The following is a 27,458-nucleotide window of genomic DNA, read 5'->3' on the forward strand; positions in this document are numbered from 1 at the left end:
AAGTGTAGTGTGTAGTAGATATTGCAATTTTTGATCAATCGCGGCGCAACGGTCGCACGTTTTTCGAGTGCTTAAGATGAGGTGACTAGACGACTTCGACTTAAAATATGAGAATGTTCCGCGTTACATGAAGTTCTTAAGGCGCAATGGACGGCCGGTTTCCACGCATGCGCTTAACTTCGTAATGCGCGCGCGCGCGCTTCGGTGCGCGCCTTTCAAGTTCTCATATTCAATACGAGTCGGCCTTCCTTCAGTAGGAGTTCACTCAGTCACTGCTGGAGTACAAGCACTCAGCCGAGGACGACCAATTATCCCCGGCGCTCGCAACGCGTACTTGGAGAAACACCTCCGACCTAAAGGCGCAGGCGGTCAGCGGAACCCGACTTGTCGTCACCCGAAAACAACCAAAGCGGATGGTAAACCCGAAGACGATGCCGAGACACGCTGTTCAACGCCACGGTGACCTTCGTGCGAACTTTTTAACTGAGTCATCCGCGAATGTGCATTACAATGCAACAGTTTTCAAATGTACTCGACTTTCGCCTTGACTAGAATGATCCCGGTCAAGGCGTCTTTCTTATCTTTTCCTATGTTTTCGTGTTTATTTCCTCTCCGTCGCATGAATAAATTCTTTTCGTGCAAGCTCTTCTGTTCTTGAGATATGTTTTGTCTTGAAAGTCTCTTCGAATTCATTGACTCGGTCTCCAAAAGCATTCACTCCTCCCTCGAGTTCTCTTGAGATAGCCTTCCTCCACTCTCCCCCCAATGTGATCCAAAGCCAGCGTGGCACACTTCTTCCATGATTACCTTTGCCGGTGTAATCAACCCGCATAATTCCGTAAACCCTTCTCTCCTCGCCCTATCTCTCCTACAGTTCCCCAAAAAGGAATTCTCTGGTGTTCCAATCACTCCGCCGAAGCCGTTGCAACTTATCTATTTCAGCTTAGCTCCTTCGCATTGCTTCCCCCTATTAACTGCGAGAGGCGCGCCGGATCCGATTTTATCCAATGCGACAGAATTTCGATAAGTTTCGCCAATCGATTCAGGTGTCGATCCAATTCCTACGTTTTTAACCTTTATTCCATTATTTGGCGGTAAGTATGAGGCAATATTGCGACGTTAAAACTTTTCATTTTCTTCCATAGCTTTTCTACTGATAAATAGTGCGCTGCTTTCCAGTAATTGTAAATTTTACCTGAGATCGTTGTAAAAATACCGACGTTCACACTTGTAACCCCTTACCTTATAATATTCTAACTTAGGAAAAATAACATTATCTTTGCTAACTACGGAATAAACTTTATTCGTCGACTAGTTTCGTTTACACTGTAACATCATCAGGACTAGTGGTACAATAGGACAATTATTTTTCCGAAGTTAAAAATGGAATTCTACAAAGTTAAGGCCTCAACCATTCAGTTATAATATTCTGTCAATTAGTGAGGTGCATTTATCCTTATTGTATTGCAGGCAATCGCTTAATTTCTCGTGCTTTCTGTTAATGTGAGTCTCGAAATTGTAACCTTAGAAAAATATAATCAGGAATTAATAAAATCAACCCAAATGATTTCTCAGTTCCCCTCCCTACATGGTCTCAGTCCCCCTCCCCTCAGTTCCCTTCCCCATGGACTACATACTTGGCTCTGGCCGCGATTTGCATGTTCCCTAGGGCCGCGCTGATCGCGGTAATTACCCTTGATGGGGTCACCCATGAAGGCAGGTCGAAGGGTAGGATAGAGACGAATGCAAGTCCGCGCAGCGTCTCTCTTTCGGTGATGTGGCTGCGAGGGCAGCGCCTGACCCCGGCGCACTCGGGTCAGGTATTGAGAACGGCAGATCGAGTCCCCAATACTGTTATGATGAACTGAATCTGATGATGAATCCCTACTTCGGCAAACACGAAATTTCCATAGTGTTAAAATTTCTAAAATTCTCAATCAATTCTCTCGTTTTTACAGTGCAAATTAAAAATTCCAACGAAGAAAATTTCCGCATCTAACCTTACTTTGTTCATATGGGAAGGAAATTGTTTCTAGGTCCAAACCCGGATTCCCGAATGTTTTCAAAGATTGGAGGCATAACGTTCAAAATTGTGTGTCTCATAATTCATGGGATCATGCTCCAACTCGACACCTCAAAGATTTTGATCCTCTCTCGAGCGTAATAGGCAGGCAGCCGAGTTTGGGAGAAATAGGACCTTCAAAGGTAAAATGAACAATATAATAAATCTTCGTGTTTTACCTGACTTTCTTCAATTATTATAAATTCATCAACCACACTATTCTTTCACCGTGCACATGAGTCAACAAAGGCCGCCATCATGTGCTATTCGGCTTTAAAAATATTCAAGCTGTCTATGCGATCCCGGTCAAGTGGAATGATGTTTGCATTTTTGGAATTCTGCATTTTAATGCATATTAGCGGATGATACCGTTAAATGTGACTGTCGCGGCATCGCGTGCAGTTCGTTGAACGTGCGTGCGTGTATTTGTGGGGACTCGACGGGTCAATGGACAAGTGAAGAGAACTGGAAAACTGTGGACTCATTCAATTTTAATTAAAACGCCAATTCTGCAGCTTGGTTATGATACACTAAAGTAAAGCATGCTCTCTGAAGAAGCATCTCTCTCGACAGATCAACGCGGACCTCCAATTCAAGAGGTTTTACCCCATAACATCCGCTCTCACTTGCAACCACCCAGAACACTTTGTCCCCGAAAGTTTGCATTGGCTGCACTAAGTGCCTCTCCGTAGTGAATTACGATTTTTCAGATAGCTCCTCGTTTTTTATGAGTGCTATGCTGCAAAGAGTGGGCCTCGCAATTTGTGGATAGTGTTTTCCTCTGGATGAACCTTTCTTGGGTTCTCAAGACTTCCTTTTCTCGAGAATAGTGTTTCCTATCTAAGAATATGCGCTCTCTTTTTTTGACACTCCGCATTTTCTTTTGATTGATTCATGTGAAGGAAAACGATTCCGGCCTGAAATAAGTATCAGTTAATGCGTTGATCATAAGTTGATAGCATCTCAAAGAACTCAATCCATGAAACTGCTGAAATAGCAAACAAAATTCATTATTAATTTTTTAATATTACTTAAACACCTTCCATAAAATTTATGTGTAAATTACTTGTGCACGTAATTTGAAATTAGCCATGAGACTGCGAGACTCATATTTCAGAGAATATGTTTCTAATCCATAATTCGATGTTGATCATTTTTGAGAACCATGGAAATCATCAATTAATTTAAATTATCGTATGATTGAAAATATCATGTCATAATTCGATCCTTCAATTGAAAAAACCGTTATTTATAGCTTTAGTCGATCATCCGAAAGTTCCGAGGAGAAAACTTTCCCATTGAAATTCAGCGAGTCAAGCCATCGAGCATTTCCCATTCCAAATGCCCCGATCAGTTTCAATTTATCTCTTGCCACGACCGGCGAATGAGTTCAATTTGGGCAAGACTCGTCATAGAGAGAGGGCAATGCCGAACTTAATTAACCGACCAGGCCATCCGCACGAGACGGGAAGCGGCGGAGTTTGGACTCGCAACTGCAATATTCTATTTCTCTCATCCGCACCTGTTCCCCGTCTCGCCACTCTCATCGCAAAGAGCCAATTAAAAACCGCGGTTGCAGTGTTTTAATTGGAGTCGATGGTCGATGCAGGAGGGTAGCGAATAATTAAGTTTGCTATGTCACGCTAAACCGTTCCCAATAAATTCCTCGTTAGGAGTTTCGAGCGAGTTTCAATTTGCTTGCGCCCGCTTGGAACGGAAATTACACGATAAACGGCCGCTGTGAATCACCGCGGGTTCGAAAAAAGCTCAGCTATCTCAGCGCCTCAACTCCTCCTTCTTCCCTGGCTGGGTTCATCCGAGACGCATTTAATTTTTGCCCTCCGTTCCAATCATTCCTTCGCATTTCTTCCCGTCGGTGGAATCGCTCCCATATCATGAACACCACTTCATTCATGTTTTATTTATATTTCTTCCTAAAGTAGGAACTGATTGCTTTACAAGTATGTATGGCAACCTTTCGATATCTAGATGAGCGTTTACGTCAAGTAATAATATAACTACAGTGTTGAAATGACTATATCGATGGAGAATTTGGCTCTGCCAAGTTCCATTTTCAATGCATGCATTTACATACATTTGCATGAAAAGTCTCGGAAACAATCAATCCCTTGCGTGAGTGCACGTCGCGGCGCGCTCGCACCGCAGAGGCTCGGTGTTGGGGGGTCTCACCTTCAACAAGTGTCAATCACCTGCGAGCATTCAATCAGGATATGTCGTGTGGAACCCTGTCCAGAGAATCGGTGCAAGGGCAGCGAACGATTGAACGGCGTTACGCGAACAAATTAAGTGTTGGATAAATCGGGTACGGAGACGTTGTTTGGCATAATTTCTCAATAATGTTCAAGGTTGAAAGATGTGACAAACTGCAGTTTTTCGGTGGCGAAAGCCCTTCAAAGATGGTCCCGCGCTGGACGGCCGTCGATGCCAAGAACCGACGACACTGCGCAACGAATGCGTGAAGTGCTGAATTGATACCGTCAGTACAGTGTGCGCATGCCAGCAGACCGTATTGGCATTGCTAAGACAGTGACATTGAAAACCGTTGCTACTAAAAACTTGGCGATGTGAAAGATCTACGCTAAACTCGTCTCGAAGGTCTTGACGGACGACCAAAAGCAGCGTCGACTTTTTCTCTGCTTGCGAAGACCTTCTGCAACGACATCGCGCCGATTTTCCAACCCGCTTACAGTCCCAACTTGGTACCAGCTAATTATTTAATAATCCCAAAAGTGAAATTCTCCCTCAAAGGACACCACCATGGCTCCCTAAGTTCCGACAAAGAAGCTTTCACGCGCACCCTTAAAGACTTTCTGAAATCCGCCTACCAGGACCTATATTATTATTATTAGGTAATCTACCGGTTAAGTTAGGTTTTTAGAAGGACACAGCTACTAAATAAATATTTTGTGACTCCTAACAAAACACAAAAACTTCAGTATCCTACTCTAAATCAGATCCCTCTTCATCTCTGAGTACTTTCTTCCTCCCTTCATCCCGCCCAACATGCCTATCCTGTTCCTTCCCTTTCCCCGTTTGCCTAACATTCTCCCCTCTATTACAGTCTTCAACATCCTACTGCCGGTCAATACCCCCTTCATCCACTTATCCTACCTCTATAGGATTTCTCCCATCAAACCCCTCTCTTCGCCCACCATACCAAGTACTTCCTCATTTGTTTTCTTCTCTGTCCATTTCACCTTCTCCATTCTTCTACAAACCCACATTTCAAAAGACTCTAGTCTACGTCTATCCTCCTGCTTCAATGACCGATTCCGCGCCGTACATAGCTACGCTCCATATCAAAGTTTTTACGAGTCTTTTCATAGCATCCTTACTCAACGTCCCCTGTCATCAAATCCCTCCTCCTTGTTAAAGCCTCTTTGCCTAGCGAAATTCTTCTTCTTACGTCCCTACTACTTTGACCGTGTTGGTCCAAAGCACTTCCGATATATAGCATGTAAACTGTTCTACCTGCTCTAGTTTTTGCCCTCCTATTTTAATGTTTAGCTTAGCCTTTTTCTTTCTAGAAAATCGCATTACTTTGGTTTTTTTATTTTCTATTGTTTCAGGCTTCACTTCGTGGAAGTATTTAATATCCATACTAAAAAGAAAGACTCGTACTTTTCCACGGATTTTATTATACGGTACAACGCATTTCACCGACTTGCGGCATCATCAGGTACAAATTTGCAAAAGAGACAGAGTAAGAATATATACCCTCAGGACAGAGTGGGGGCGGGGAGGGTTGGAAGGACCTGAGAGGAGTGGGGGCTCGCAGGTGCGGTGATGGGTTGTTTTGACCATATCCAGGCTAGTTTCTCGGATAGGAGTGGGGAGGGGTATGGGAACAATTGCTCATTACAAAGTGTCGTGTTGGGGTTTACCAAGTGCCTTCTTATCTCTAATTGCTCGAGAGCGTCCATTTTTAATCCTTTTGGGAGTGTGTGTAATATCTCTGGGACAAAGTCACTGCTGTGGTCGAATTCTAGTAAATGCTTGGCGAAGAGAGAGTTGTAATTCTGATTTTTGTGACACCTTGCGTTTTCCTTGACTCGTAGCTTGATATTCCTGCCGGTCTGACCGACATAAACGCTGTTGCAATCCTCGCATTGCAGTTTATAAATGCCTGATTTGAGAAGGCTATCCTGGGTGTCTTTTCCATTGGCTAGAAGTTTGGAGAGGGTTATGGGTGGGTAGAAGGCTGCTTTGAGTGAGGTGGGTAGGCAGTTGGAAATCCTATATGAAAGATCTTCCAGTAATGGGATCGATAACCACTTAAAATCTATAGATACTGCGGGCTGTGATACGAAAATGCTTTTTATGGCCATTGCTTTTTGTTTTATTAATATTGATTCTCATCCCATATCTGTCGTACTGAATTTCCAATTCACTCAGCAATGCTTGCAACCCCTGGGCTGACTGACAAACTAAAGCTTGGTCATCAGCAAACCTAACTGATTTTACGAATTCCCCGCCCACTTTCATTCCTACATCCTGCTCTTCCCATGCCTCCTTAATCATTTCCTCTAAATACCGGTAGAACAGCAACGGTGATAATGGGCAACCCCGCCTTACACCTCTTCCTGACATTGCCCATCCGGACTCCCCGTTCTCCTTTCGCACCTGAGCAGTCTGAGAAGTGTAATGGTTGCGGATCAGCCATCTGTCTCTTCAATATATTCCTTTTTTCTGCGATATACTCATTAGTTTTCCCCAATTCACTCTAGCAAATGCTTTTTCGAAGTCTACAAAACTGGCAAATACCTCCTGGTTGTATTCTATATTTCTCTCGATTAATAATCTCATTACTGCAATGGCATCACGCGTACCTCTCCCCTTCCTAAACCCAAACTGATCATCCCCTAAGAAATCGTTTGACCTACTCTCATTCCTTTTGTTAATGATCCTTAGAACCAATTTAGCTGCGTGGGATATCAAACTTATTGTCCTGCAGTACTCATAAGATGTAGCCTTTACCTTTTTTGGAATAGGAACTAAAACTGATCTAACAGTCTTCCGGCAAGATTCCTTCCTCATAGATACTACAAAACAGTCCATATAGCCTCTTACTCCCACATTTTCCTAAACTTTTCAATAGTTCCGCGGGAATGTTATCCACCCCCACGGCCTTATTTAGTTTCATCTCCCTTAATGCCTTTTCTATCTCATCGTCGGGTATGCCTGGACCTAAGCTATCTTCCTCTACGTCATATTCTTATTCAATGTCTAACTTTGTTGGTCGAAGTTCTTTATTATACAGTTCTTCTATATATTCCTTCCATCTCTCTTGGATCTTTCTTGCGTCAACTATTATCTTACCCGCCTTATCTCTAACTTTTAGCATAGATCTTCCTTTCTTACTTCCCGAAAACGATTTAACTTTGCTGTAAACCCCACCAATTTCACCCTTCCTCTCCAAACATTCCATATCCTCGCACTGTGTCTTCCACTATGCTTATTTTGCTTTATTTGTTGCCCACCTCAAGTTATTGTTTAACTCTTTGTATTTCATTTTGCCTAACTTTGTGTTTACATTCTTCCATTTTCTATTCTTGTCCATCTCTGTAATCATCTCATCCGTGATCCATCGCTTCCTAGTCTTTTTCGCGCTAAAGGTTCCAAAAGTGTCTTTTGCGGCTTTCAATATCCTTATCTTGATACATTCGTATTTTTCTTCGATAGTACTTAGCTCTTTACCATTCTCCATGATTTCCTCTACCGCCTTTTGTACTCCTTCCTTTTCAAACCATTTAATGCTTCTACATTCCATTTTCTAACTCGCCGTCCCTGCCTTATCTTTTTGAAACGGACGCTACATTTCATAACAACTAAATTGTGGTCAGAGCCCGCATCCGCTCCCGGGAAGCTGTGCGAATTTATCACGCCGTTCCTAAACCTGTGTCTAACCAGAATCTAATCTAGCTGATACCTTTCTGAGTCACCTGGCATTTTCCATGTACACCTGCGTCTTTTGTGGTGTCTCAACCAAATGTTGGTGATGGCTAACCCCTGTCTCCTGGAAAACTCTACTGCTTTCTCCCCGCGGTCATTCCTCGTGCCTAAACCGTAGTCCCCGACCTCGTCACCATCTCTTCTTTCGCCTACCGTCGCATTCCAATCCCCCAGCGCTATCAAATGTTTCCCGGAAGGAACACCCGCGATTCTGTCCTCTAATTGGCCGTATAGCATCGACCTCTTCTTCCTTGTGGTTGCTCGGTGGCATGTATACCTGAATCATAACCAAGTTCGTCGGTCCTGCTTTTATCTCTACTAGTAATATTCTATCCGTTACCTGCTCTATGTTGACTACGCGTCTTCCTACCTCTTCTTTTAATACTATGGTGCTATTATTTGTGATTGCGTTCGGCACGGGGGAAGAACGAATGCATGCATCTGTAGGTATCTCTTTCATTTTATCTTAACTGTCAAACTCTACCGATATAATTAACTAGGTGCAACAATAATTCCCTCGGTGACGCAAGAAAACTCAGATGTCCTATCTGCCTTGCCTGCTCCCAACCTGACGATCAGGCTGCTCCCAACATGATACTCGGCAACATGCCCGTCACGCTTATTTTCTCCTCGTAAAAATTTTGGCAAATCTTGCAAATATTCGCTTAATTTTTACCATTACTTAATTAACTTTTTATCCAATGAATCCCAAATACTTTCTCAATACACAGTTGGCCTAACTAAGGCAGAGTAAAACCTCTCTCTAAACTTTCCATTCAATTTCCCTACACCGTGTACAAGAAAATCTATCTTCTTCAAGGTTGACCCACAATTTTTCTGATGTGTGTACCCCATGAAAGGTTTGATGTTTTACCGCAATGGCATGACCTCCGCCGAAATACTTGATTCTGTCCCAATTATTTGATAATTTTCGTTTTATATTTCTTTTTCTTCATTCCAAAACTTGATGTACTTGGTCTGATATTTAATTCTAACCCCCATCCCTCTCACCGCAGAGGCATCGCTGGAGAGGTGCCCGCAGTTCCCCGGTGCCTTTATTTCTTGGTTAATCACGTTGCCGTCAGCAAGTAATCTAAGATGGCCGCTAACGAGAGCACATTGACGGTTAATGAGTATCGAGGAGAGTAGGGGCCCTATAACACTTACCTGTGGCACTCCTGAAGTTATGTCTTCCTCTAGTTAAGTAATCGAAAAAGGCGGGAGTGCCAAGGGGCGGTTGATAAAATGCCGATCAAGGGGAGCGGAAAGTGCAGGAAACTAATTAAGCGAGACGAGAAACAAATAAGGCAAAGGGGCCCTAGCGCCGGAGAGGGCTGTGAAAACACGGACGTGGGCGATCATCAATGTGATTGCACGCGGAAGCCGTCTCATCTTTTAACGAAGTACGTCTCCAATAATGAGAACGCGATGAAACAGCTCAAATTGCAATGATATCAATGCAGAATTCACATTCGGAAATTCTCGGCCGAATAAATTACCACATCGCACGCCCTATCGCTCCCCGTCTCCCTATCCTTCGATGAAGTCATGCTATCTATCACTTACTCTCCGCCACAATAGCGTAGGCACGTCATTAAGAGCGCATCTACTGGCCATTATATCTAGCCATGCACGCCTTGATATGCGCGCATTCGTTCAGTCGACAGCACATATTTAATATTTCATAGTTTTGCACTCAACTAAAAATCTGAAACATAATTCATTCAAGTACGTATACTTGCCACTTTGACGATAACTCCCATTAAAAGGTCAGTGTTGAACCCGAGACGGTCTGTCTACTGAGGAATTTCCCCGAAACAAATGAAAACCCTAGGAAAGGAAGAATATTAATAATTGAAGGAAGGCAATGACTTCTTAAGAGGCCGAGCCCCATTCTGAGTGAAGGCGCGACTCCGCGTCAATTTCCCCGTCGCGAATTCCGCATTCTTATTGGCGGAAAACTCTTCCCCTTTTATCTGCGACCGACTCGCTGCACCCATCGCTACAACCCCCGCACCCTTGCGCCCTCTGTTTTATTTCCCGCGCGTCCCTTTCCTCGGAAGCCGCCGCCTCCCGCCCCCGGGGATGGGGCGGAGATTGGGCAAGATAACCGAAACCAAGACATTCATTTGACGCCCTAGCCCCTCCGCGGGCCACCCCTTGCAATAGGACCCGGGGAGGCCGTGACGGAGGGAGGGGGACGTTTGTAAGGGAAGCTCCTGCGGGGGATGGGAAGAGGTCGTCGACCTACTAAAGCCATTCCGACAGTGTCGCTGGGCTGTAGCTTCGCCGCTTTCCCATGTACTCGCGTGAGAGAGCGTGGATGGGGCGGTAAAATTGGGTTACGGCAGTCCCATTAGATGCTCGTCGCCTCTGCCCCAACCTCCCCCGTTCCCTCCTAACTTCAAAGCGGGCTGGGGAGGGAGGGAAAGCACCCCGCCCCGTGCTCGTCTTGGCTCTTCCATCTGGAGCACCTCACCCAAGGAACCTTTCATTAAGGCCTCGACTCCTTCCGTCATCCAAGCCACCACCCTCCGTGCCCCTCGCCCGGGGATTCCTAACTCCCCCTCGCCCCCCCACGCCCCCACCACAGAGGCATGACTCCCGCCTTAACCCCCCCCCCTCTCTCCACTCGCCCCATCCAATTTCCCCGCGCCCTACGGCCGCCACCCGATCCTCGAAATCGCCCGCCACAGGAATAGGTCCCCGTTAACCCTCCCCCACCGCGCGCCGCTCTGATGAACCCTTAAATATTAAACGCGGCGCTGCGTACCTCTGGAAATGACCACGGGCGGATGGAAAGAATGAACGAATCTGACGCACTTCAAGGCTCGTGAGAGTGATTTCATGAGGCTAACTCTATCGACTGTCGTGTTGAACCTTCGCCGTGCGCACGGGTTGCCCTCGTCGAAGCAATGGTCCATCATCACCGCCACGGAACATTCGCTGGTCGAACGCCTGATGCTCCCACCCGACTATCCGAAATATTTCACAGTGGGAAAAAAATCATTTGACCTAGTAGGGATTCGATCCCGGATCTGCGGGTAAATTCTGTAGCCAATTTAACTATGTGCCAACGCATAATACTTGTATCCTGATTCGTTTTTCAAGGCATGAGTTTTTTATGCACAGTGTGAAAAGGAAATACACCATTTAGAAAAAATATTGCCGAAGGATATCACGTGGACAGTGATACATTTCATTGCAATCTCATGAGGAGCTGCCGAAGCGTGGAGAGAGGCACCATGGTAGTTGCTCAAACTGATGCCTGGCATAAAAGGCAAAATTTAAAGAACTCTACAGCAGACAGTTTATAAAGATACGTCCACCACTAAGGCGCGAGGCTGCAATGTTGCCACACCAGGCATTCACATTCAACGTTGAATGCTAGTGAATGATATGGAAGTTCAATGTAGTCATTCAAACGATAAATATAAATTTCGCGGCAGCCTTCACGTGCGCTGCAATATCTCAGTCGAGATGGCTTCCCTTAGCATGAGAGACGAACTGCTGGCGAGGGCTACGAATCAATAAGATATAGATATGATATTGGCTATAAAGGGGCTACTTTGCATTTTAAAAATGTTTCCTTTTGAGTTATATTTCGTTCTTTAACTTTCTCTGGGCTAAATGTGGCATTTTATTCATTTGTCTATTCCGTGATGAATTTTATCGTTAGGCATATGCGGAGTCGGTGTTTGGTCGTTTGATTTCATATGAAATATGTCCGCCTCGGCCATCTTTCGCATTCGTTAATTTCAAAGCAGGAAATATATTAACTTTCCAAGCTACCAAGTTTCATTCAGTTTCACTCAATATTTAAGTTAAATATGAATACTATATTTCCTTGAAGTTTTCGTCATTTGGATGCGTCCCCCAGAGTTGCCGAAATTGTTTTAATATATTTGTAAATGCGGACAAACCTTGCTGAAGGTAGTTGAAACATCAATTCCAGACGCAAGTAAAGGCATTTCTTCCCTTGATTAATTAATTTACCATGTGTCTGAATTTCGAGTCTTCCTCGGAAATTAATACTTTTCCTATTAATCGCATGTGGTACACATTACGTCTTCGTTCAAACAGTTTCGCCATTCACCGCATGACTTCGTTTGTTTCCTCCAATATGGAAACGTTTTCGGTTTTTTGCATCACAACAACGATCTCTCTCGTGAGAGAGGAGACTAGAATCACCCTCCGGTCGTCATCCCTTGGCATCTTCGACAATGTTCACGCGAATATTTACTCTGCGCTCCCGAATTAAGAGCAGCGTACCCTCAACTCCAACTTTTGAGCTCCAAAAAATGTATGCTCGCCATTTGTTTAGGTTAAACTTCCCATGTCAAGTCGTCATTCGATTGGGATGACCAGGCCACAGATCAAGGTTCCACGCCTCCTCTTTGCTGCCCCGCCCCCTGCACGGCACACGATGAGAAATGCCCAAGGGGGCGAAGGGCCTCTGTCCCTTTCGGTTGGGATCGCACCTTTTCTTCCCGCGAGCCTCTTCTTTATAAATTTTAACATTGAACCATATTAAAAGCACCAAAATAATCAACACCATGTCTACGAATTATTGAAACTAAAATGGAAAGTCCTAAAGCACCTTCACAGACACTAAAAGTAAGGAAATACATCAAAAAATAAAGATCAGATAAATATAAAATAAGAATGGCAAATATATAAAAAAAATAGCAAGAACTATAAATTCCAAACTTAACAAAGTGGAAAGTAAATGCTTACGCTTTCTTACAAAAGAAAAGATCCCAACAAAAATAAAAAAATAAAATATATAACAGTAAGTTATTATCTTCTTTATACCCCTTTCTTTCGCATCTCATTTGTTTAGTTCGCATTTTTTTCGTCCGTTAGCTTTCTCCTGTTCGAGCTATCATACTGACGTGTTTTTTTAAATTATTTCCTCACCAACTTTTGCGCCCAATTCTTTTTTGCATTTATTTTCCATTTTTTCGAGCTCATGTTTTGCTTTGGGTCTTCGACATCTTCCCCCCCCCCCGTTATTCAAACGCGCTCATTTTTTTCATGAAGATCATTTTTCATGTTTCATTCGGTTTTTCTCCCTCGCCTCCCCTTTCTCTTTCCCCTCCCTCATTTAGCGCCCCCGCATTTCCGGCGGCCGATGATAAAAATTAAACCCGCCCGCTCCCTTTAACCGCTTATCCTCCGCGCCCCCGTTCCCTCCTGCCGCGCGCCGCCCGTTAATTTCGGCGGCCAAGAGGGAGACTTCTTCTCCCCGAGGCGTTTGCTCCTCCCTCAATGACTTCCCCCCCTCAATGCCTCGGCAACCCAGAAGCGGGAGAAATTTGCGCGGAAATTTGTATAAATTTTGCAGGTATGGGCGTGTTCGTGGGTGGTTTTTCGGCGGCGGGAGGGATACGTGAGTCGAGGGTGTTACTCCGGTTAATGAGACGGTTCCCTGAATAGATGCCCGTTGCTTAGTCCCCCCCCCCACTCCGACCTCTCTTCTCATTACGCTGCCGAGGAAATAATTTGGCGCAATTTTGTTTCCTGATTCACTGTTATCGTTACTTCTTCGAAACGTAAGTCAATTTGGCCCCGATCCCTTTGGCCTTACTGTTTGCTGAAGAATAGCGACAAAATTGTGTGAAGGAGATAATAAGGTTCGGTTGCTAATTATGTGCATCTATCGGGAGAAATGAAAATTAAAAATTTTGATTTCCTGTATACTATTTTCATCCGCAAATGGGGAAAAAAATACTATGGGTGACAGTAACAATTGATACTTATCAGTTCTCTCCAATATGGAAAGATTCCACATAGTTAACCCTGTAACTATACGGTTAGCATCCATCTGTAAAACGCATGCTCAATCTCGCCTTTTAGGAGAAAATTTAATATTATTTCTTTGCATAAAGCACGTCCAAGCAGAATAATTATGGGGCGTATTTATTTTGCAATCACAAACACCCAAGCGCTAGGTTGAGAAGAATCCATCTAGACGGTAATCGAACCGGTATCCTCAGGGACAACAGGCGAGGTCTGTACTCAGCCTTCAATGATTCCACTTTTAGCACTTGAAAAATGCAGTCTAAAAAGAAAGCTCTTATCCTTGTATTAAACAATTTCATGTTTAATTTTAAGATCTAACTACTGCCGTTTAACTTAGCGGTTGTTAAATTTAACATCAGCATACTATTTTGGCTTACGTTCCGGGGAGAGCATTTTCAAATGTACGCTAAGGGGCAATTTCATTACATGGTGTGCATCATTTGAAAATGACAATTACAAACAAAATTACCAGCAAGAATGCATATTCAATTAAACTTAATAGCTTGGGTGCAGTGAATATATTTTCAACGCCAATTCATTTTCTTTCTTGCTACCTCTGGAAAAAAGCGAGAGGTCCACTTACGCAGCGCGCATAGCGATGTAAGTATAGCGCAGAGAGATGAAAGTAATTTTTCTCCTTAGTTAATCTACACCAACCTGTACGTCTTGTGTCGTAGATTATAGGGTTTAATGACCTCCTTGACGAGCGAATACATTTATTATTATTATTAGGTAATCTACCAGTTAAGGTAGGTTTTGGATGGACATAACCACTAATTAAATAATTTGTGACCCCTAGCAAAACACAATATCCTACACTACATCAGGTCCCTCTTCAGCTCTGATTACTTTCTTCCTCCCTTCATCCCGTCCAACATCCCTATCCTGTTCCTTCCCTTTCCTCGTTTGCCTAACCTTCTCCCATTCTATTTTCAAAAGCCTCCAATCTACGTCTATCCTCCTGCTTCAATGACCACGTTTCCGCGCCGCACATAGCTACGCTCCATATCAAAGTTTTTACGAGTCTTTTCTCAATATCCTTACTCAACGTTCCCTGTCATCAAATCCCTCCTCCTTGTTAAAGCCTCTTTGCCTAGCGCAATTCTTCTCCTTACATCCCCACTACTTTGACCGTGTTGGTACAAAACACTTCCGAGATACGTAAACTGTTCTACCTGCTTTAGTTTTTGGCCTCCTATTTTAGTATTTAGCTTAGCCTTTTTCTTTCTAGAAAATCGCATTACTTTTGTTTTATTAATATTGATTCTCATCCCATTCCTGTCGTACTGGATTTCCACTTCACTAAGCAATGCTTGCAAACCCTTGGCTGACTGACAAACTAAAATTTGGTCATCAGCAAACCTAACTGATTTTACGATTCCCCGCCCACTTTCATTCCTACCTGCAGCTCTTCCCATGCCTCTTAAATCATTTCCTCTGCATACAGGTAGCGAATATATTATTTGGGTGTAAATTTTCCAAGGATCCCACCTTCTGAGATTTATCTCTAGGCGCTATGGCGGTATGGTTACGAGTCATCCCGTTGGTTACAGAGTAACTACCTTGCTCGCTGAATTTATAGAATTTAATCAACGGTGGATTTCATTTACTTGCCTAAGAGAGGTGTTATGCGAAAATTATGTTTTAAAACCATGCAATGCATTCACTTTTTCGGAAATAACTCATCTTTTTCAATTAATGAAATATATATTTGAAGGTATGTGCGTTTATGAATATATACATATATATATACGTATATATACATATATATATAGAAAGAAATATATATATATACATATATATATATCTATACTTATATATATATATATATATATATATATATATATATATATATATATATATATATATATATATATATATAGAGAGAGAGAGAGAGAGAGAGCGTTGGACTACTGACCAGAGGGTCCCGGGATCGATTCCCGGGCCAGGTACTCTGGGCATCTGGAGCTCCACCCAAGCTATGTGATTTTTCGGGTACCAGGTCTTCCTGGGAAACCATAACCGGCACAGGGAAAGGAACTGGCCCCCCTACCCTGATGTGAATTTCACACGCCGCCGGCGTAGCACTGGATGAACACTTAACATCATCATCACTTAACCATCACTTAACAAACCGACCTTCGGGTTGTTTACTGTGTGTATGGTTTATGGTTATGTATCTATATATATATATATATATATATATATATAATTGGCTGACACAACATAACACAAATAGAAAAGAATAGACACATATAAAAGAACACTTACACGGTAAATTGTTCGAGCTTTCGGCCCTCTCAGGGGCCTTCTTCAAGAGAGACTGAAAATATGCTATGGAACAGGAGAGGGGAAAGAGTTATGGGCGTGGAGGGGAGGTGTGGAGGGGAGGTGTGGAGGGAATGCTGGGAGGGAAATTAAATATGGCGGTTAAGGGTGGGAATTTTAAAGGAACGGAAGGATAGTATGTAGGCGGATTCACGAGTTCTCACCTCTATGTTGGTAGCTGAATCAGGTAGGGATTCTAGGATGCTGAGGGAAAAACACTGGTCGAATGAAAGGTTGTGGGAATTGGCGTGTGAAGGGATAGGAAGAGAAGAGAGTGAGGCAGAATTACAGGAGTATCGGTGATTATTCATTCGGATGGATAAGGGGGTAATGCATTCACCTATGTAGAAGGAAGTGCAATGCTTGCATGATAAAAGATAAATAATATTTTTTGAGAGGCAATTAGCGTGGGAACGAGGTGGGGGGGCTATGAGGGGATGTAGGGAGAGGGGAGTAGGCATAATAAGAGGACAGGTTTTACATCGGGGGCGGTTGCAAGTTGGGGAAATATTGGGAAATTTGTCACGGGGGGGCGCCAAAGGGTTGGTGGATCTCAGAAGGTTTTTGAGATTGGCGGGTCGTCTGTATGCGATAGATGGGCATTGGGGTAGTAAGGATGAGGTCGCGTCATTGTCATGTAGAATTGGGAACAGTTCTTTAAGGAGGGTTTTCAGTCTGTGTGATCCGGGGTAATAGGTGGTGCAAAGGTTGAGTCCTGCGTCAGATGTGGGCTTGTTATTGTGTGGTGTGTGTGGTCGGGTGGAACGGTGGATTTTATTTCGTAGCAACTTTTCTGGGTAACCGCGTTTGAGGAGTGCAAGGTGTAGATTGGCAAGGTATTTGTTGAGAGTGGCTGTGGTGTTGCAAATTCGGTGTCCGCGGATAGAGAGAGAGTTAGGAATCGAGCGTTTTGTGTGTTGAGGATGACAGCTAGTGTGGTGAAGGTATTGCTGATGGTTAGTGGCTTTGATGTGTACTGAAGTAGTGAATTTGTTGTTTTGAAGTGAGATGTCTGTGTCAAGAAAGGTGATAGTGGAGTCTGAAATGGAAGAGGTGAATTTAACCGTGAAAGATGAATTTAAGGCGGATAAGAAGTTGTTGAGAGAGTCAGAGCCATGTGTCCAGAGAATAAAAATATCGTCTATGTAGCGGACCCAGAAAAGAGGTTGAAGGGGTTGCTGTGACAGGAAGGTCTCTTCGAGATGGCCCATGAAGAGATTGGCGTATGATGGTGCCATCCTCGTTCCCATCGCTGTGCCTTTTGTCTGTAGGTAAAAACAATTTTGGAAAGTGAATGCATTTTTTGTAAGGACGAAAGTGGCAAGATTGAGGAGAAATTCCGTTGAAGGGCGCTGGGGTAGGGGGCGCAGAGAAAGATAATGCCGGAGGGAGGATAAACCTTCTGCATGGGGAATAGAAGTGTATCGTCGATGGTGGCCATAAGTAGGTTGGGTGTGGAGGGAATAGAGACGGAATTTAGACGGTCGAGGAAGTGGTACGTGTCTTTCGTGAAGGAGGGCAAGGAGAGTACAAGTGGTTGTAGGTGGTGGTCAAGGAATGCGGAGATTCTTTCGGTGGGAGAATTGTAACTGGAAACTATAGGACGACAGGGGATGTTGGGTTTGTGTATTTTTGGGAGGAGATAAAACTGGGGTGTTCTGGGGTTTGGGGGTGAAAGTAGGGATATGTCTTGGGAGGTGAGGCCTTCTTCTGGTCCGGAGTGGAGGAGAAAAGACCGAATTTCGGTTTGGAAAGTTTGTGTTGGGTTTTTGGTTAGAGTGGTATAGGTGGATGTATCATTCAGGTGAGCGAGGGCTTTGGAAATATAATCTTTGGTGTTTAGAATTACAACAGAGGAGCCTTTGTCGGCGGAGGTAACAACGATGTTAGGATTGGACTGTAGGGTTTTTAGGGCATGACGTTCGTTCATGGAGAGGTTATTTTTCGGTCTGAGATGTTTTCTGAAGGATTGATTGGAAACTTTTTCGATGAGGAGACGTATAAAAATTTCGACAGGATGGTTACTAGGAAGGGGTTTTGGCTCATGAGTTGAAGCCGGGCGGAATTTGTTTGCGGAATTATTGTGCCGCTCGTATGAGTTTTTCCGTACAATCGTATATATATATATATATATATATATATATATATATATATACATACATACATACATATATATATATACATACATATATATATATACATACATACATATATATATATATTATATATATATATATAGATTAATAACCATAAACCATTACTTCTCTATCCATTGGTCATTACTTATGTATCTTCCGATGAAGACGGAGTAGAATTCCGTCGAAATTATCAAGAAATAACGTGTGAGTGTTCCTTTTTTTGTGTTTCTATATTGTTTGTTACTGTGTAATGTACTATTCGGCACTTCCGTGTTACGTCTACGAAAGCACACACACACACACACACATATATATATATATATATATGTGTGTGTGTGTGTGTGTGTGTGTGTGTATGTATGTGTGTGTGTGTATATACATATATATATACACAGATGTAGATTTTAAGCCATAGAAACACAAAGAAAGGACACTCACATATGTTGTTTTGACGTTTCGATGTCTCGGCCGTCGTCTTCAGAATCTGAATCAGGCAGAGTATCCACGTTCAACGGAAATAGCTCTCGTTTGAATCATATGAGTGACCCTGTTGTTTATGTTATTAGTGTTTTCTGAAGAATAATGATTGATAATTTAACTTCATTTTAACTTTGAGCCAATGGAGAGGAAGCCTCCTTTTTATGCTGTGAATTTATTTTATAAATCGATCGTTTGAGTATACTAATAACAATTTTTTTTAAAAGCAGCGTGATCGTAATGATTCAATCTGAGAAAACTATCATTTGTTTCCCGCAGCAATAAGGAGGCTGCTCCAAGCATTGTGTTCCAACCCAAAGGAGGAGGAGTACTCATCGCTAATCAAATCCACGCCTGTAGCAATTGCGATCACGGTTTTACATGCGTTAAATCCGCTCGAAGTCAGAATGCAAATCAACGCAGGCGACCACTTGATCTTGTCGAAATCTGTGTATCGCTTGGACCATTCGTTCTCGTCAATTCGTTCCATGGTTCAGCCTCTACTCTCTCAGTTAGTCGATCCGCTTTAATAAAAATGACTTTCATGTCCTTTCTGCTTTAAAACCTGAAAGATTTTCATCTCGAATCCTATCGTAGTAATGGAATATTAAGGGAACGAGGTGATTCTGAATCCATAATCCTCTTACATGTAATATAGGGTTTTCCAAGCGATAACTCCTCCAACTTGGTATCATTAATCCAACCGGCGAAACTTGCGCATAAAATTCCAAGATTTTTTGCAGATGGCGGCTTTTTTACCCACAATTCCCAGGTGTTTCCAATGAATATAGGCATTGCCAAATCATAAGACTACGTTTCATAAAACTGTGATTAAAGTGAATTGATCTCGTAAAATTCTGGAGAAAATAAGTATCACTGTTCTACAAGGACACCATCTAAAAGTTCACTCTCGCTGGGGGTTTCCCACAATAAAGCTTTCTTGATAATTTCAAGCCAACATTTTAAACCGAAGGGCTCCACTATTTTAAACCAAATGCATTTCGAGGGAGCATGTAGACGGGGGTTTAATGCCCACCATTGGCTATCAATCCGAACATTCAGTTGTAGCCGCTCTCCATTTCACCCCCCGGTGATCTTTCCACAAAATGTTCTTTCGTTTTCTCCCTCCTTATTCTCCATCCTTGATCCTTCCTCGTTCATTCTCCTCCTCTACTCTTTGTTTTTTCTTTCTTTTATGCTCTTTGCATAGCAGTGCTTTCTCATAATACACACCATGAGTTTTTCCCTCTCCTTTTAAAGATACTTCCGTCTCTCTTTGGAGTCTCTCTTCTCTTCTGTATCTCTTTGGAGTACCTCCTTCTTCATCCGGTATTCCTTTCATTTTGAGCCTTCCTCATTCCGCCTCTTCTCCTTTATCGGCTGCTCTTCATTTCACAGCCGAGTAAAAGCAGACCTCCATGCAACATCGTGCTTCAGTGGGTTTCTTCCTTGTGTTTTCCTTTGGCTAGTCATTACTGAGTGATGTCGCTGTCCAAATTGCAAAGGTCAAACACAAATTCAAATGTGTGCTTCCTCGTTTTTAATTTGAATGCATTAGTCATTACGGACCGTCCTAAACAAATCTTTTAACAGTAGAATACCTGGAATGAATGAATTTGAAAATGCTTTTACTATTAGAAATTTACTGTGGAACATTTTGAAGCACTTACTTGTTGACTTTTCCGAAATGAGCCCAATTGCTTCTGTCAGCAACGCGCCTGTGACACCTCTTCTCGACCGATCGAAGCGCCCGCAGTGAGGAAACAAAGGAGTTATTCCCCGTTCGCAATTTTCTATTTTCTCCGAAAGGCGGTTGGTTTCGCTTGTTGAGGTTTCGTTGATATTTCCGCCGCTGCTCGAAATTTTTATTTCTCCCGAGATCCCCCGACGTGCCCGTTATCTCGCCACTCGGGTTGCCAGTGCGAAGTCAAGTAAAACACCAAATTAAAAAGTAACTGCAGAGAATTCCCATTCCCCCCCCCCCCCGGAGAACGATTCTCCTTGCTCGTGGCTGCGGGGACGTGTTTGTTTTCCATGGAAATAGGGCCTCGCATGCCCTTTCCTTCGCGCTCTCCTTAAATTATACTCGAGATAAGCTAACATCATGAAAGGAGTCACTGGATTTGCCGCATTTGAGTGTGAACTCGGGGGCATTTGACCTCCCACATATCTAGGTGCGCCGGCAGCCGTTTATTTTAAGGAAATCGTAAATAATAGCCAGCCCTGTGTGGGGTAATTTTTTCACTTGGTTTGCCATTTCCTTAGTTAAATGAGAGTAGAAAGGAGTCGGGTAAGGGGGAGGAAGGGGAGGCGCATTTTTCCAATGGGCAGCTCATCAAACGGAGGGGAAAAATAAAACGAGAGAAAGAAAGGCGAAGGGAAGGGTGGTTCAAATGCTCAAATGGAGTTCTCTGATCCCTAGCCCTCGCAGCAGCGTCGGTTGCGATATTACTGGAGGCCTTCTTTTCGTTGTGAATTGGTCGAAATTGCTACCAACGGGCGGCGCTAAGGAAACAGAACTTCTTCATGTTCAAAAGCGCGGTATTTATTTCAATCTAGCTCGATTTAATCGTTCTTCTAGCTAGTATTTCGTCTTGCATCAGCATTCAAGAAGTATTCTAAACCTAGATGCCGTGTTGTATGTAAGCCATTGTAAAGATTACACCATCTTTTGAATCAATGCATATGTGTAATTATATTAGCAGCTAACAATTGAGCATTATTTAATTTTTATGTGGGCATGATTGGTGTGGTACCCATGCTCTGTTTCGCAGGGTGCCAAGTAGGTGCGGATGCCCGAGGTCATGTTGCACCCTTCGGTCCACTCGGAAGGGTCGGTGTCATGGTGTCCCCGTCTGGATGGAACTCGGGCCCGCGATTTCCTGGAAGCCGACCGAGTCGGCTTCAGTTTTTATTTCAGGTGCAAATATCTACGGGAATAGAATTCAATAAATACTTTAAAACTGGGTTATCTTGTTGGAAAATGTTCTCTTACCTGCTAACCCTAAATTTAAGAATCAAATATCATCACTGGTGTATCGGTGTTTTTCGTATTCTTATTGATAAAATGTGATAGTCGTAATTTTTCAATTGAAATGACAGAATGAGGGGACAATGCTCTCAGCCTTAACTGAAAAAGCATTTATCTCAAGTGCTCCTCTGAGCGCGGCGACCACTTCGATCCCAGAGAGGTTAGAATATTCTTTGTTATATGTCTTGGAAATTGTACGAGTTATGGTCCCCATAATTAATTTTTTTTCAGAAGTCACTCCGGTTATGTGTTGCCATTTACATAAGTTTCGTGATATTTTTGTAATAAAAGATCATATTAGTGAAGAGAAAAAATCAAGAGTCAGAGTTGCGGTGGGTGGAGCCTTCGCTGCCGCCGTCCAGCATTCGCCCTCTCGGGTTCGACTGGAGCCTCCAGCTCTAAACCTAGAACTGTGTTGCTTTATGGGTCCCGTAAGTCCTCGAGAAAGGGTGAGAACTGACCCCTGGGCGAAGCAGCACACTCGGCACTTCACGGTGTAATTTCACGAGCCGCTTTGCTTCTTATTAGAATCGACGGCTGTCGATCCAGTGGGAGAGTGGGGGGGGGGGGGCGAAGGAATTGGCACGTTTCCTTCGTGAAATCCAACGACAGGCACGCATTCGTGTTCCTACATCAGGGTGAGTATTCGCGATTTCGAACGTTTCCAAAAATCCCATCCTCGTTCTTAATACTTTCTATGTATGTTAACGTCAGGGTTCAAATTGCTCCAGTGTCTGTGATTCAATAGGCGCTATCGAAATTAGAAGTGATGTCACGATTACTGAAAAAGCCTTGTTCTAAAGAGGAGAAATTAGTTCGCATAGCTTGTATGACTTAATAACTTAAGTGACTCGGTTCTCTTTCCCTTCCAGGGACATGAAATCGAATCAGCTGTCAAGGATTCCAGTTCTGAATGACTGCTCCGACCTCAAGCTCCTGTAAGTACTTCAAATACGCCTCCTAGTCTCCTTGATCAGAATTTTCTATCAATCCTCGTCATACAATCAAGAATAACGCAAGGACAAGAATATCAATATTAAGGCTGGTTTATCTCATGGTGTTCTGTCGAGTGTGAATTGAACTTGCTCTATTGTTATAAGGATAAATATATTTCATAAATATGATATTTTTTCGATGTTGTATTTAATTATACACTCTATTCAATTTAGTTATACACTTATTCAAATATCAATCAATTCAAAACTCATTAAATGTAGTTTTTAAATGGAAGTATGAGGTTAAAATCTCAATACTTTGAGAATGGTAATGTAAAAAACTAAAGCTCTAGCAAAATTAATAGAATCGTGTTAATGCCATGGCATATATAAATGATAATTCATTGTATAATTACGAGGCATATTGGAAGAGTAAATGCCGTTTATTCATAAAAAATATATTCTTCAGAAGACATTTTCATAGAGGGTTGTAGTTTCATCTAAACCTACTTAACTCTTCCTGCATAGTCACAGTTCCCTTGTTGACACTTCTCTTCGTATCGCTGCGTCAGCCTCTTTAATCCCTCAACATAGAAAGAAGTTCTGGTCCTGGGAATAGAAGCAGTTGACGACAATCTTGGTGGTCTCGAGTCCCTCGTCTTCTTCAAACCGTCGCCCGCCAAGCCACTGCTACATGAGCGCAAGCAGAGGGAATGAAATGCGCTGGTCCACTCGTCGAACGACCATTTCATCGAACTCTGGATGTCATGCGGCCCGCCACTCCGATGTTCTTCATCACGCACATCTTGTGCAGCCATTTTTGAACTCTCGGCAACCCTTTGATTTTTAACCTTTCCTTCACTCATTGCTGCAGTTTCGTAAAATAGGCACGCCTCCCGATGAAGAATTTGGGCTGCTCATTTTGCACACAAAAATGGAATCACAGCTCTCACTTCGCAATTGGCAGGCGCAACGATTTTCGCGGACATTTTTATCTGCAATCACTGGAAGGCAAACGATCACTGAATCAAAACAACTCCAGTGACATCGGAAACAAGCGATAGATGGCATACGTCGTGCGTACAAATTTGTTCTAACTTGCCAATATTTAAATATAAGAAAGCGACCCTTCCGATTCGAAACTACCTCGTATATATTCTATTGTTTCAGGCTTCACTTCGTGGAAGTAATTGATATCCATTATTGAAATAGAAAGAAAGACTCGTACTTTTCCACAGATAATAAAATCTGTGGAAAAGTACGAGTCTTTCTTTCTATTTCAATAATGGATACCTCGTATATTACGGGAACCACAATCAATTAAAATAAAACTCTTGGGATAGAAGAGGATTTCTACTTTTCAACCTTGTGTTTCCGAATATTGTAAAATATATGTACATTGGCTGAGGTAAAAACTAGTTATAATGTTTTATGCTGAATAACCCTTAGAAGTCCTTAGTATAATACCACATGTGGATTAATAAACTCGTTCATTTTTAATGTAGTTACGACCCTGAAGCTATGTGGTTTAATTTGTAGTTTGAAATAAATCAACCCCGGTGGTGTTCAAGTCATTTTACGAGTATTAATGGCTCCCCTTGTCCAAATTAAATTTGGACGCGATGCCCGAATGAAGGGAAACGCCCGCACCTCAATCTGGAGCGGCACGTGGAAGGATGCCGGCGCGCAAATCAGGGCCGGCGCCCAAATCAGGGCCGGCGCGAGGCCGATGCCCGGAGGCGAGGAGGAGGAGCCTGACCTCCACCAACACATGTGTCCTCTCGTCTATATACCGCGCGGGCGGCCACTAATCCCTCCACCGTCGTCTCCGCTGTTGGCGAATGGGGGTGGGGGGATTGGGGAGGTGGAGAGGAACGGAGCCCATTCACGCCTCCCTCCATTGGCCGATGGATTCAGGACTCAAGCATGTCTCGCAGCCAACGCTCAAGTCATTTCACTACAAAGTCTACGAAAGTGCGTCCTCAAAACCAGACTGAGAGAATGAAGGGAATTGAAGCAAAGCATTCCATAACCTATTCTAATCTCATAGAAAAATCAGCTCATTTAAAATCATCGATGATGTGATGGGTAGCATACACTCATTATTATTATAATTATTATAGGAATTTTACCGTTTCCATGGACAGACTAAGCAATAAATTTCCTAAAATTCTACACTGCAAGAAATCCTTCAATTCTGCAAACTTCCTCCCTTCCATCCGTCCCCATTTCAACCCCTTACTCGCTTAACTAGCGTTCTCCTCTCCCCCAGCCTTCAAACATCAACCAACCAACTCACTGCCAGTTGACATCCATCTTTCCAGCCTCTCGCAACAATCCCATCTCCTACTCTCTCCCCCCCCCCCGCACACCCCCTCCCAACACACACCAATATTGTTGGTTATCGAGGAAACATAGAAAAACAAAGTATTTTTTATTTTTCAGCATAATCTCCTTTTAGCTCGGTATACTTTTCCCATCGTTTCTCCAACTTTTCTGATCCGTCATAAAATTAAGATTCCCGAAGGTTCTCGAATAGGAATCCTTTTATGAAGAATCGTAATGGAGGAACAAAAAGTGTCACGTTATCATTAATTGATAGAATGAATTGATAAACACTGGAAGCAAGAAGATTAAGTGTGCCTCTTAACTTTTATATAAATACAAGCCACTCCAGTTTAACGCTGGCAATGAGAAGAAATAAACTCTGCATTGCATTTGTAGCCGAGACTACATGCAGTGATAATGTTCTACTTGCTCTTTTAGAGATCAAAGCAATAAGATAGTGTCAACTTCCCGAATGCTTGTAATGCCCTAAATTTGGTTTGGTGACCTCACACCCCTGCCGTGCCCTTTCTTGACGACTTGCAGGGTAAGACGGAGATGAGTGAATGTGGAAACCTCAGGGATCCGCAAATTGAGCAGCACTCATTTCAATTTTGGTCAGGCAAACGTTTCTTCGACGGCTGCAGCATCGCAATGTCGAGGGAACAGGAAACCGCATTAAATACTGTTCCGGAAAGCGATTTTTATTGTATTCTCATCGGCCGATTAAAGAGTGGGAACGAGAAATCAACAACTTTGTCTGTTTAAAACAGTGAGAGTCGAAAAAACAGATCTTTTTTGGGTTAGCAAACTTGGCTTCTTCGTCGTAATAATTCCCGTGTGGCAAACGATGGTGTTCATCAATGCCTCCAAGAGCAAAATAAAACTTTAAATCCTAGAAACGAAAGAGGGATACGAAAGCAGAGGTCCCCGGAATATATTTCTTCAGATCGACAGTATTAAAAAATACTCGAGGTCAGTCGAGTGAACCCTGACTTTATGTCCCTCATCTCCCCGTCTACCAGCCACGTCTTCCCGTTTCCTCCTTTGGCCGTTTTCCAAAGTCATCTTACACCGTTCAGCGTAAATCTTGGAGTGACGTAAGGATTTTTATGACGCCATCATGGCTTTCCTCCAATGAGAGGGAGAAAGAACGTGAAGTGCTCGTCTGAGGGGGTCGAGGAAGTCCCACGGCGCTGTCCACCTCAAAGGCTCCAGGACCCTCCCTGTCCCGACCCTGCTCCCCGTCGCTAGGGGTGGCATAGGGGACGGCGCCCGACAAAGTACGCTGGATCGACAGGATCTATCGGGGTGGCCGCTCGTTCCTCGGAGAGGATCGGAAGCGAGGGGCGGAGGCCCCTGACCCATGGGGAGGGAGACGGGGGAGAAGAAAGGAGGGGTGGGGTGGGTTCCCGCCTGGCGCGTCGTTGGCCGAGGGGGCCGTTGACCAGTGCCAGTCGATCGAAGATGACCGCTCCTCTCTCCCGAGGACTCTGGTTTGCGGGAGTCGCTGGTGGTGGAGTTGCCAGCGAGTCACGCCACTCTCTCTTCGGCTAAATCCTCTTGTTCATTCTTCATCGCAATGGTGCGTGGAGGCGGCCTCGCAAAGGTTCGTGAAAAACTAACGGGCCTCGTTCGTGATGCCCCGAAACTTCTAAAAATCTGCAAATAAACAAAGAAACTCTTACCATACGCCATCTCCTTAGGAGCTTCCTTTGACATTCGTGCTTACTCAGGATCGGTATTTTCTTTCTCCCCTCAATTCCATCTCTCCCGTGGAACTTTCAAAAGCGAAAGCTCAATGCCTCACCTCCACCTCTCCTTCGAATTACCCTTTCCTATCTATCAAACTCGCGTGTTCAAACTCACGTGTGAGTTCCATCTGTGTGTTTTTCTGTGTTTTTGTTCGAAAGCGCTTTCTCGCTACTCCGTTTACGTTATTATTCACATCCGTGAGACTTTCCTTCAAGATATATTTATATATTTATATATATATATATATATAATTATTATTTTATATATATATATATATAATTTATATATATATATATTATTAATATTTTATATATATATATATATAATTTATATATATATATATTATTAATATTTATATATATATATATATATATATATATATATATTCAAACACGAAATCCCGCCAAACGGCGAATAAATACTCATATATACAGAAACAGATATAAGGAAAAGGGATAGGAACACATATAAAGGACGAACACAATAAAGGTGGGGAAGGCGGAATCGAACGGATCACGAGAGTAAAAATATTTCCTTGACCGGGACTCGAACCTCGGATCTTTCCACTTGCCGGGCGGATGCTCTTAACCACTTGAGCTATCGAGGAAATGTAATTTACCCTGAGATCC

At 43.2% G+C, this 27,458-nt stretch overlaps 1 protein-coding gene across 1 annotated transcript in view; it reads left to right on the forward strand.

Annotated features, from left to right (window-relative positions):
- Positions 1 to 27,458, forward strand: part of rk (G-protein coupled receptor rickets) — a 153,017-nt gene that overhangs the window by 104,269 nt on the left and 21,290 nt on the right. The window contains exon 8 of the mRNA XM_071591471.1: positions 22,687 to 22,752. Coding sequence (XP_071447572.1) covers positions 22,687 to 22,752 — 66 coding nt within the window. The remainder of the gene's footprint in view (positions 1 to 22,686; positions 22,753 to 27,458) is intronic.

Source organism: Hetaerina americana, unplaced genomic scaffold (genome assembly GCF_022747635.1).
Source record: "Hetaerina americana unplaced genomic scaffold, ioHetAmer1.1.p SCAF_47, whole genome shotgun sequence".
NCBI classification, from domain to species: Eukaryota; Metazoa; Arthropoda; class Insecta; order Odonata; family Calopterygidae; genus Hetaerina; species Hetaerina americana.